General features: G+C 31.3%; 1 protein-coding gene across 2 annotated transcripts in view; it reads left to right on the forward strand.

Annotated features, from left to right (window-relative positions):
• Positions 1 to 8512: 8512 nt before the first annotated feature.
• Positions 8513 to 13401, forward strand: part of LOC105833730 — a 36777-nt gene continuing 31888 nt past the window's right edge. Inside the window, exons 1-4 of one of the 2 annotated variants that reach the window (XM_036292933.1) lie at positions 8513 to 8822; positions 9570 to 9666; positions 12422 to 12657; positions 12729 to 12859. In XM_036292933.1, the coding sequence (XP_036148826.1) occupies positions 8637 to 8822; positions 9570 to 9666; positions 12422 to 12657; positions 12729 to 12859 (650 nt within the window). In that variant the 5' untranslated portion in view covers positions 8513 to 8636. Of the gene's footprint in view, positions 8823 to 9569; positions 9787 to 12421; positions 12658 to 12728; positions 12860 to 13401 lie in introns of both variants that reach the window. The other variant, XM_036292932.1, reaches the window with a different exon arrangement.

Below are 13401 nucleotides of genomic sequence, written 5' to 3' on the forward strand. Positions count from 1 at the left end.
ATATCCTATTATCGTTCTCATAATCTACATGTGCTGTCTGGGTTACTACTATTGTTGATTTATAATCTCTATTACTACCCAGACAGCACATGTAGATTATGAGAACGATAATAGGATATTGCGAAAGTATATTGCAATATTCGTATAATATTATAGATACGTTTGTGATATGGCGAGTATATACTCATAACGTACTATGTCCGCGTTGCCTTATCCCATAGAATTTCGCTGGCAGTTTATGAGAATATACCGAATATATCTTAAGAATGTTATACGTATGTCTAAAGTATATCTTCAGTATATTCACAATATGTCTACAGTATGTTCACATTATATGGGCTCATGCATAATGAGAGGACCCAGACAGCACATGTAGATTATGAGAACGATAATAGGATATTGCGAAAGTATATTGCAATATTCGTATAATATTAGAGATACGTCTGTGATATGGCGAGTATATACTCATAACGTACTATGTCCGCGTTGCCTTATCCCATAGAATTTCGCTGGCAGTTTATGAGAATATACCGAATATATCTTAAGAATGTTATACGTATGTCTAAAGTATATCTTCAGTATATTCACAATATGTCTACAGTATGTTCACATTATATGGGCTCATGCATAATGAGAGGAATAAGGAACAAGGAATTAAACATACAGAATTAGCAAGAAGAAATAAGAAGAGGAATTAATCATTTCGCACATCAGGAAGCTATCGCAAAAAATGAAGCGTAATATCTGTTGAATACGCTGGGGTGCTTTGGGAAATTATGCTCAGATAATTGTAGGTTATAACCTAAATAATATATGTATATATACAATATATATATATTATTATAGTTTACGTTACTATATTATATCTTATGTACATACCAGAGTTATCTGGGCGTAATTCCTGAGAAAACCACGTGAGTTCGTGTTCGCACGTTCACACCCTACACTTCACCACGTGTCTGCATCACACGGCAGACGAAAATGCGTAACGTTACAGATCATAGATAGCGTTGACATGATTCACTTTCGATATTACGCGGATATTTTGGAAATATGTGATAGATATACATGAGATATATCATAGGATATTTTACGGATGTTTTGAGTATATTAGATATAATCTCAGTATATTCAGTAGGAGTTGCGAAGTTCAGTCGCTATATTCTAAGTTTATCTTGAGGATATATCAAAATGACATTCTACTGAGACGTTATATGAATGTTTTACGTATATTCGGTATGATCACAGTACATTACGTATGAGAATATAATATTCGTACAATATCTGGTGCTGTCTGGGGAATAAGGAACAAGGAATTAAACATACAGAATTAGCAAGAAAAAATAAGAAGAGGAATTAATCATTTCGCACATCAGGAAGCTATCGCAAAAAATGAAGCGTAATATCTGTTGAATACGCTGGGGTGCTTTGGGAAATTATGCTCAGATAATTGTAGGTTATAACCTAAATAATATATGTATATATACAATATATATATATTATTATAGTTTACGTTACTATATTATATCTTATGTACATACCAGAGTTATCTGGGCGTAATTCCTGAGAAAACCACGTTGTCCGTGAGTTCGTGTTTGCACGTTCACATCCTACACTTCACCACGTGTCTGCATCACACGGCAGACGAAAATGCGTAACGTTACAGCCCCTACAGCATGAAATATTGCTGCAACGTTGCAGAAATATTATTTTGCAAGATTGGAATATTGCAGAAAATATTGCTGCAATATTGCAGCAATATTCCTATGTCCGCTCCAAAACAATATTGTGCAATATGTCTGCAATATTTCTGCAATATTCCCCGTAAGATTTCTGTAATATTTCAGCAATATTGCTGCAATATTTCTTGTAAGATTGCTGCAATATTTCTGAAACGTTAATGCGCAATATGAAGGAAATGTTGCAGGTGGTTAAATTAATCAAATAATATGTAAGATGTGTATTATACGAAAAACGGAAAATGAATTTATTGTCATACCGTTACGGCACAATAATTAAAAAAATTATTAATTAAAAAAGTAATTAAGGGGTTACACCAACCTAGACGATCGAAAAACAGGCCTAACTTTGATATTTTATTCCTCCTAAACGGGTAGTGGAAATTAAATGAAATTTTGGGTGATTATTGACTTATGTTTCGACAATATAAAAAAAATTTTTTTATTAAACAATGGTGACGGAAAGCAGAAATATGGCCGCCGACACACATTGAGGTTTGGAAAAACGCATTTTGCGGTGACCACTGTCCCGTCTAAACGATCCATCTGAAACAAAAAAACAAAATGGTGTTTTTAAGTTAACAGTAGTGGTTTGTCGGTGACGATCGCCGATTGTCGATTTTATCGTTTGTTACAAAATGGCGATGAGTTGAAGTTAAAATTAAAAAAAAAACGAAAAATTTTTGTCCTTTTCATTTTTTTATTTTTTAATGAAGACCGATTAAAAAAAAAAGAGATCGTCACCGACAAAAGAATATTTCTGAGAGTATTGTGTAAAAATTTGAAAACGATCCATCCATTAGTTTTTGAGATCTGGTGGTCACCGACTTTGAAAACCATGTTTTAAGAAAAACGCGTTTAAAGTTTCAAGTTTAGTTCTACTATTGTTAATAGCCGAATTTTGCACTTTACCTCTAGTCGACAATTCTGGGGCCATATGAGATTCCTTCCACATCAATAACAGCAGTGCTTTGTGAAGACTTTTGTTGACAGCGAGCAATCTTTTCTTCGCGCGTCGCCTTCTGCGCTTGTACTTCGGCCACATTGATGCGCGCTCGGTCTTGATTTTCGCAATATGCAGCACAATTCTTTTATTATCATTAATAAATATGCGGCAGCATCTTCATTAAATGTGTATGCAGCAATATTGGCAGCAATTTGCACAACGTGTGCACCGCTGTGCTGCACTTTTGGCGCTATGCGCCAAATCAGATTGTTCAAACTTTCGTTAACGTTTTGCGTAAATCCACCGACGCATTTCTCCAGTAAATTATCACTAGAAAGTTGTTTTCAAATATTGGACGAATGGCTTTAATCACATCATCGTCCAGTGGCGATTTATGTTGATATTGCTCCAATTCGAACGCTCGATCCCGTTTTACTCAACTCTCTGTAATTCTGGCATTTTTTCAGATATCAACATAAAACTTTCAGGATATATTCTCGAAACTTGAAGCTTCAAGAAAATGTAATAAAAAAAAAACCGAATTTTTTTTTCCGCTAGGTTGGTGTAACCCCTTAATTAAATTAACATACACCAACGGATATCGAATCTCGTTCCATTCTAGATTTAAGTAAGCATTAAAATGAAGCAAGTCCAGAAAATGCCCATCCTGATCAATTTATACGCTAGAATTACACATGCATGTATGGTTCACACATGTTTAATTAATGTATTATATATATAAGTCAGAGTGAACATCTTCTGGACTTGCTTCACTCAATCTAGTATGGGACGCAACGCTGTCGTGATTACAGAATTTGTTGCACATCTATGTATCTTTTAGCTCTAATCTTACATAAAAATTTAAAATAAAAATATCCTGCTCTATTTTTTTATTTGTCCCTTAAAACTATGTAAAATATTACTTATTGTTAGTTCTAGATTAAGAAATACGGATTATACGGAAATAAATTTTGCACGGTTGCAATATAATATTGCCACAATATTGTGCAATATCTGTTAGGAAATATTACATTTGTAATATTGCTACAATATTGCACAACATCTGCTAAGAAATATTACATTTGTAATATTGCTGCAATATTGTGCAACATTTGCTAGGGAATATTATATTTGTAATATTGCTACAATATTTCTGCAATATTGGTTATATTATGCACTATTGCAATATTTCTGCAACGTTGCAGCAATATTTCATGCTGTAGGGGAGATCATAGATAGCGTTGACATGATTCATTTTCGATATTACGCGGTTATTTTGGAAATATGTGATAGATATACATGAGATATATCATAGGATATTTTACGGATGTTTTGAGTATATTAGATGTAATCTCAGTATATTCAGTAGGAGTTGCGAAGTTCAGTCGCTATATTCTAAGTTTATCTTGAGGATATATCAAAATGACATTCTACTGAGACGTTATATGAATGTTTTACGTATATTCGGTATGATCACAGTACATTACGTATGAGAGTATAATATTCGTACGATATCTGGTGCTGTCTGGGTATAGTTGTCGACCTTTAGTTACAACCATTATTGTTTGACTACCAACCAGCTATTTTACTGCCACTATTATTTATGATTTTACGGAACTCTTGTAGTCGCTAATTTCGTCGCGATCATCATTATTATTTAATTATCATCTTATTATTATTATTATTATTGATTTACAATCCTTATTATTTAAGTTATCAACTTTCAACTATTATTATGATTATTATTCAACTATCAATTAATTATTAAATTGTCATTATTATGTGTACGATCTTACTAAACTCTTGTAACTGCTAATTTTGTTGCGACTATCTTTATTATTATCCAACCACCAATCAATTTATCTCGTCATTACTAGTTACAATTTTATTGAGCTCTCACAATTGCCAACTTCGCTATTATTATTATTATTATTATTATCGCTATTCAACTGTTATCTTATTACCATTACGGCCTTATAATCTTTACCGTTGGAGTTACCAATTTTCAATTATCATTATTATTATTCAACTATCAAACAGTTATCCTATTGATATTATCATTTATAATTTCACTAAGACTTTGTAACTGCTAATTTATTACAATTATTATTATTATTATTATTATTATTATTATTGTTGTTGTTGTTGTTGTTGTTGTTGTTGTTGTTGTTGTTGTTGTTGTTGTTGTTGTTGTTGTTGTTGTTGTTGTTTTTATTATTATTATTATTATTATTATTATTATTATTATTATTATTTTTATTATTATTATTATTATTTTTATTATTATTATTATTATTAGTGGTAGTGGTAGTGGTAGTGGTAGTGGTAGTGGTAGTGGTAGTGGTAGTGGTAGTGGTAGTGGTAGTGGTAGTGGTAGTGGTATTACTCAATTATCAGTTTATTGTCATGACTATTTTATAATCTTTATTAAAAGGTTATCATATTGTTGCCAGAATTATCCATAGTTGCTACTACCTTACTACTATTCTGATTTTATCGCCCTTATTACCACTCTTGTTACTCGTAAGTCATTGTCACTCTTGCTACTATAGAGTAAGCTTACCCAAGACCTTTGAGTAAGAACTCCGCATAGAGGAGTAAACCCAGTTATTTTGTCCAAATGTCTTACAACAGCTAATAATTAAATCAACCCTAGCTCTCATATCCCAGGGTATTGCCGGCCCAGTAGGTAGCCCAAAAAGAGAGAGAGCGCCCCTTTATCTACTGCCGAGGTAAGTGGAATAAAGGAAGGTCCGTCGTCCAGGACGTTACAACATATTATACATTGAAATCCAATGATTGGTCACAAATCTAGTCACGTGTTTTAACTTAAATATGTATATACATATGTATGCATGTGCGCTGACATGCGCGATAGTTATTTCCGGTAACTTTAGAGAAAGAAGTACTAAAAAGTTTGTTTCTCTCTCGCACCTCTTCTGGACACCGTTTTCTATACACAAACTGTAGGCAATTGCCGGTCCATATCTATAAGGTCTATGGAATACCTACTTTTTTAGTGCTCTAGTACGGTTCTGCGCAGATTCCAGATGCGGCTATTTTAAAGAAAGAGAGAAGAGATCCTTTAATTCTCTCTTTCATTATTTCTGTTCCTATTGCCTGTCGTCTGGCATTGTGTTTAGGCCCTATTATGAAAAAGTTAGTCTCTTTATTTTTATCCCAACTATAACCTTCAATTATTTTCATTTCTAATAATTTGTAATTATTTAGAATAAGGCCTTTTTCCGAATTATTGAGAATTATTATAAAGTCTGAATACTCTGGTCTGGATGATATTGAGGTACTATTGTGGGCTGCGTTCCGATATTCACTGCCAGTTGCTGCCAGTACTGAAAATCTATAGTTTACGTCACATATACTGTAGATTTTCAGTATTGACAGTAAATATCGGAACGCAGCCATCCCAGCAAACACAAAGTTACATGTAACGTGCCTGTTAGTTATAATTTCCCACTCAACAATGTAATTGTAATATAACACGTGTGTTATATTACAATTACATTGTTGAGTGAGAAATTATAACTAACAGGCACGTTACATGTAACTTTGTGTTTGCTGGGATGATATAACAAATTGAAAATACCGCGGCAAGATGGCGGTATCTGGAAGTAAAGACCTATAATCAAGGGACGGGATTCATAGGCCGGTATTCATAGGTCGGTATTCATAGTCGAATCTTATTTTAAGATCGTCTCAAGTAATGTCTTAAGATGCTAATACGGCTCTGTGATTGGTTGATGGCATCTTAAGACTGTACTTAAGATGATCTTAAATATAAGAATCGACTATGAATACCGGCCATAGTCAAATCTTATTTCAAGATCGTCTTAAGCAATGTCTTAAGATGCTAATACGACTCTGTGATTGGTTGATGGCATCTTAAGACAGTACTTAAGATGATCTTAAATATAAGACCCGACTATGAATACCGGCCTTGTCTTAAGATGCCATCAACCAATCACAGAGTCGTATTAGCATCTTAAGACATTGCTTAAGACGATCTTGAAATAAGATTTGACTATGAATACCGGCCATAGACCGATCTTAAGCTCAAGCATTGTCTTAAGTCTAGCTTCGAGCCGACTTGAGACTTAGGCCGGTATTCATAATCGAATCTTATTTAAAGATCGTCTCAAGCAATGTCTTAAGATGCTAATACGGCTCTGTGATTGGCTGATGGCATCTTAAGACAGTACTTAAGATGATCTTAAATATAAGATCCAACTATGAATACCGGCCTTACTTAACCAATGAAATAACAGCATTGACGTCTCAAGATCGTGCTTAAGCTGGAACTTGAATAAGATTCGACTATTCCGGCCAAAGATGCGTCAATGGCCCCCCACCATGACTGCTATCCACCATCTTGTACCCATATGGCGACTGGATGGGAGCTGGGGCCGGGGGCTGGGGTCTGGGGCTGGGTCTGGGGCTGGGGTCTGGAGTAGTGGAGATAGTAAACAATGCGAGCCTGCTCCAAGTTGTACGCAGCCATATAACAGAGGCAAATTTAATTTTTCTTGTTCTTCCTGAGTGTATCGTCAAAATATATGGTCTGTTCTTTCTAGCTGTACTGTTGCACTGGTGCAATAAGTTAAAATGAGAAAAAATATACTTGTCTTACTTTAACTTATTGCACCAGTGCAACAGTGCAGCTAGAAAGAACAGACCATTTGTGTATAAAAAACAAGGTCTGTTCGCGTCACATGCCCCAACATGCTCCTATTCACCCCAACGCACTCCAATACGTTGATTCCGATGACGCCAACCTATTAGGGTGACGTCCCATGGCGCGTATTGCGATACGCGCGTATCGGGCGTATTAAATTTCGACCAATGACAGACGATCCGCCGTTTTTGATACGTTGACGATCCGCGGAAATTCATAATCGAGCGGATCGCACACATATATATGCACAGTCGTATAATGTTACATGGCGTGTGCACTGGGCGGTGTATATAATTTACTTCTTTTTACTATAACCTCTTCAGATTTATGAGTACTACGCGTGGTACTCCTTCTTGTCACTTTTTGTGTACTTCTTATGGGCACGAAAAGGTTAGAAATGGCCACGCATGCTTGTGTGTGTGTATGTTCGATACGCCGAAATGTGGCTCTTATGTCCCATGGAGCGGATTACGCGGAAGCAGAATCAGCGGATCACTAATCACGGGATCGTTCTAATAGAACCTTTTCAAAAATTCCGTTGAAACAGTCCCATGATTGGTGATCCGCTCGTTCCGCTTCCGCGTAATCCGCTTCATGGGACATAAGAGACATATTTCGGCCTACTGAAAGCAGCGGAATGTCTGTGATTGGTTGCAGAGTTCGATACGCCCGATACGCGCGTATCGCAATACGCGCCATGGGACGTCACCCTTAGAATGCGTTGGAGTGAGTAGGAGCATGTCGGAGCATGGCGACGCGAACAAACCACATGTGTCCAGAAGAGGTGCGAGAGAGAAACAAACTTTTTAGTACTTCTTTCTCTAAAGTTACCGGAAATAACTATCGCGCATGTCAGCATACATGCATACATATGTATATACATATATATACACACGCATAAGTTAAAATACGTGACCAAAACGTATCCAATTATTGGATTTTAATGTATAATATGTACAAGCATGCGCGAAACATATTTCCGGACTCTTTAGAGAGAGAGAAGTATGGACACGGTTTCGCTTGATATTGCCAGTCCATATCTATAATGCCCAGTCTACAATGAGTCGTTGGTCGTTGGTCGTAAGAAATTTAACCAATCACAGTTGATCTTAGAGAAGAATAACCGAACATAATTGGTTAAATTTCTTACGACCAACGACCAACGACTCATTGTAGACTGGGCATTATGGTTATGTCAATTCAGTGTGAGGGCCTTTAGCCTAACAATGTTTGAACGGTTGGAAGATTGGAAGAGGCAATAATGGATAATTATCGTTTACCAAAACGAGCGAAATTGGACATTCCTACCAAAAATTTGGATTATCACAAAACACAAGAAAAGATTACTGCAAGCAAAAATGTTCAGAACGACGATCTTTGGGGTGACGATTTCGATGAAGAAGATATTGAGGAAATAGATCTGATAGCATCTCAAGCTTGTGTACAGGTTACTATTAAATTTATTACACCTATTTTTAAATTATAAAAAATTAATAATTAAATTGTTTTATATTACGTTTAAAAATAATATAAAGAAATTGGTTGCAATTTTCAACCTGGATAAAATATTTCCAAAAGTAATGTGTTCGAGTGGAAATATGTTAAGAAATAAGGACAACAAATTTTTTAATAAGCATTTTAAGATAATTATGTAAGGTTTTATTTATGAAGATAAAATTTATGAAGAATTTATTTACAAAATTATGCTCAGAATTCCAATAAAATTTTTTAACAAAATATATATATTTTTTGACTAATTAAACATCTTAAGGTTATTCATATTAAAAAATTTAGATTTTTATTTCTAAATTTTAGTATTACAATATAAAGTAAATAAGCTGTAAAAATATATTGTTTAAGAAAAATATAATGTTATACTTTTATATGTATAATGTTTATTTATATTATTGATATTAATACATTCTTAAAAAAAGTTTAATGAAAAATATATAATTTATTTGTAATTAAGTTCACTTTTTAAGGAAGTTAATTTATTAAGGATCACTTGTTCCAATTTCTTGGTAAACTTACCTATCAGATAAGTATATGTTTGTCTTTATTTATTTAAGAAAAGAAATGAAGATAGACACATGCTTACCTGGTAGATAAGTTTACCAAGAAGTTGGAACAAATGGCCCTAAATAAGTTGAAGATATTTGAATATGATTTGAATTATTAAAATCTGTTTTTATAGAGAATAACAACTGTTCCTGCCTACAATGAAACGTATTCAAAATCAGCACTGACTACAGAAAAGCCAAACTTACAATTGCTAAGAAAGAATGTACAAGGTATAAGTCAAAATACTGAGGATATAACAGAGATTAATTATTCGCAGTTTAAAAACAAATTAATAGATAAAAAGAATCATAATTCGACCTTTCATAGAACCAATAACTTCATTGTACAAGGTAATACTGTTAGACAATGGATATATAAATAATTATTTTGTGCCAATGGCTAAATTAATGTTTTTTTTAAATTAAATTAAGTTGACAATCACTTATAAGATTAATTTAGATAAAAAAAGTTTGGATAGAAAATTAACTTGAAAACTTGTTTTAAAATTAAATTAACTTAAGGAAGTTTTTTTGTTTTCAAGGTTTTACAAAACATTTTTTATAAAATAGATCTAAATAGTTTAATAGTTTAAATCTTGAGAAATAAAGTAGATTAAAGTTAAAAGATTCTTGCACAAGTTTGTTAAGTTTATTACATATAAATTGGTTGCAAATTAAATGCATTTTTCTTAAAATGTTTTTCAAATATCAATAATAGGAGAGAATATGAACATGTAAAAACAATTGAAAAGAATTAAAAAGTGTATGAAATCAAGTTCATTGAAAGTGTATGATTTATTTATCATACACTTTCAGTCAAATGCAGTTAATAGTATGCAATTTTTATTTATTGTGTTATAAATTTTTATGTGATTATCAAATCCATGTAATTATTCCATACATAATCAAAATATCTTTTTATTTGAACATATTTTGGCATATCATATTTTATTTTTCTGACTACTAATATTATATTTATTACTTTAGTTTCTTTTTTATTTGTGACAAAAATTTTTATAACTTTTTTACTTTTTTTTAAAATCCTACTTTTTACTTTTTAATCCTACAATTTTACACATTGAATTAAATTTACAATTGACATTAAGGCCTGGTCTACAATAATTGAAATAAGCATGGAATAAGAAGTAAGATTAGGTGTAAAAGGGTTAATCTAGTGTAAGAAAGGCGTAAGCGAAATAAATTATTTTCATTTTGTCTTACTTCTACTCCTGCTTTTCTTAATGCTTGGCCAATCACAGCACAGAAAAAAAATTACCTTTTACTTCTTACTCCATGCTTACTCCAGCTATTGTAGACCAGGCCTTACATTGTTATGAAAATATGAATTTAATGGCAGGTATCTGATATTACTTGCCATTGAGGTTTTTAATTTACAGATCAAGAACAACTATTGATGTAATAGCAAATCGTACTGTCATACTTTATTTCCTGATTAATCAAGACTAGAACAACCTCAAATAATTTTTTAAATCTTAATTTTCAAAAAAGGGATGTTAACTTTATACACTCGTTAAAATATTATTTTGCACAATAAATTATTTTTATGTTTAAAACATTGGTCAAATAATTAACTTACTATTATTGTATTACTTATGCTATTATATTATTACCTATATTATTATTGTATTAATTTACTATTGTATTAATAAAAAAAGGAAATTTGATGATTTTCTGCAAGACATATGTAACAACTATATATAAAAGTTAGTTTTTAATAGATTTTACAAAGAAAAATATTGCGTGAACTATATTATTTCTTTAGTTGTCTAAACATATTTTTTTATCAGTATTAACCTTAGAACAGTAAACTTATTTTTTACCTCAAACATCACATGAGTTATAAATGTACTTTATTTCTTTCCAAGCATTCTGGATTGAACAGACAGACTGAAAGTATTGTGCTATATGGATCTCTTTGTTTTTTCATGATGAAGATGGTCATAGTCCAAAGAATAGAACCAAAGATCTCAAGTTTAAATCTATTTAATGTAAATTAAATTAGAAATCTTTAATTTAATTAACATTAAACCTCTAAACTTTTCTACCGCTTACAATATATAGTGAATTAAATTTGTTTTTGACTTATGTAAGATTCTTATTAAACAGGAATGTGGAATGATCAGAGAGGTCCATTAGATACAAATAATTTTTTTATTGACTGCGTTATTCTACACAATGACTTATGTACGACTGTCCACACAATGACTTATCATTGACATATTCACTCAATTTTTTAAAAAAATTTTATGATGTTTGACATATTGCTTTGACTATGCATTTTCTAATTATTTTTAGTATTTAACAAAAATTATACATCAATAATAAAGAACAACCTTTATTCATAGCTAAATCCATACTTAGATTACTGGATTTTTATGTTGTTATTTACTTGTTTGAATTTATATTTTTTAAAGTTTACTGAACTACGCCAAATAATTTTATTTTTAAAACAATTATAGGATAAATAAGAATAATATCACAATAATTAATATTTAATTTAATAATACTAACAAGGATCTGTTTTTTTTTTTCACAAATACTGTAAATAATATGATAAAATAATAGTTTAGAAATTAAACTTGAGACCTCCCAACTTTCCAGACTTAATCATTTTGACCATTGAGGCATGTGATAATAATTTTACATAAATTGGAAAGAATTGCGATTTACTACAGTTAATTTATATTATACTAAAAAGGATTCAAAATAAGATTGAAATGTTTATTATATATCATGTTATGTATTATTGATTTAAGTGAATTAGAATAAATTAATTGAAACATAAGTACGAATTCAGCTCTTATTGGCATTATATCATTATTTTTCTAGATTTATTTGTCAGAATCTATTAAATTTATTTCATTTATTGTTACGACCAAATCAAGTTAAAAAATATTGTCTTTTTAACTAGTAATTATTATCTAACTATGCTTATATTTGTTATTTTTTTTACATATATTTATAGATGACAAAGAATTGGAAAAACTAAAAGCTGAAAACAAAAAGTTATTAAATGATTTTATAACCAAAGATGGCGAAACTGTATTTCTGCGACAGCAATTGCAACAAACTCAGTTACGAATTGAAAATGAGAAATTAGAAAAGATGCGTTTAATGGAGGAACAAGCTAATCGTCATAGATCAGAGATTAATCAAATTTATAAGGAAAAACAACAGTTAAAAACACAATTAGAATTACAAGTAAGTATATTTTTTGTTTGTTACTACGAAAGCAAATAATAATCTATTAATGATTATTTATTAATGTATAGAATCTAGAAATAGGAAATCTTCAGGAACGTTGTAGATTATTAGAATCTGGAAATATTAAATTAAAAGAACCACAAATATTATATATGAACGCTTCTATAGACAAGAACAAGTATAGTAGCACAATAAATCGGTAAGAAACTATAGTTTTTACAATTGTAGTACTATAAAGAATTAAAATTACATAAGAGTAACTTCAATATCTCAAACTGAGTATGTGAAATGTCATTTTTGAAACTTATTTTAAGAGAAAAAACTTCGAAACTTTATTTATTGTTGGTCAATAAAACAAGCATTTTATATATTAAAAATTGATTTTTTTAATTATAGGGAATTCTATAAATAATAAAAAAACATGGAGGGGAATATGAAAAAGGTGTTAGTGATCAAAAATAACTCTTTGAGAAAAACGCTTTTACTGGTTTTTTCAGACATTTTTACACGAGAATCCATCAAAAATCGAAAATCGATTTTTTGGTCACTAACACTCTTTTCATATTTGCTTCCATATATAGTAGGACTCATAAAATTGTCGAACTTAAAAAATGTGTAAATATACAAGTCGAGCGCAGTTGATGATGCGTACAAAATAAAATATTATTAACAATTTAAAAAGATTAATATATTAATTGAACATTTTGGCTCTTTTTTGAAAATATATGCTGACCTTGAGAA

The sequence above is a fragment of the Monomorium pharaonis genome, chromosome 10, assembly GCF_013373865.1.
Source record: "Monomorium pharaonis isolate MP-MQ-018 chromosome 10, ASM1337386v2, whole genome shotgun sequence".
NCBI lineage: Eukaryota > Metazoa > Arthropoda > Insecta > Hymenoptera > Formicidae > Monomorium > Monomorium pharaonis.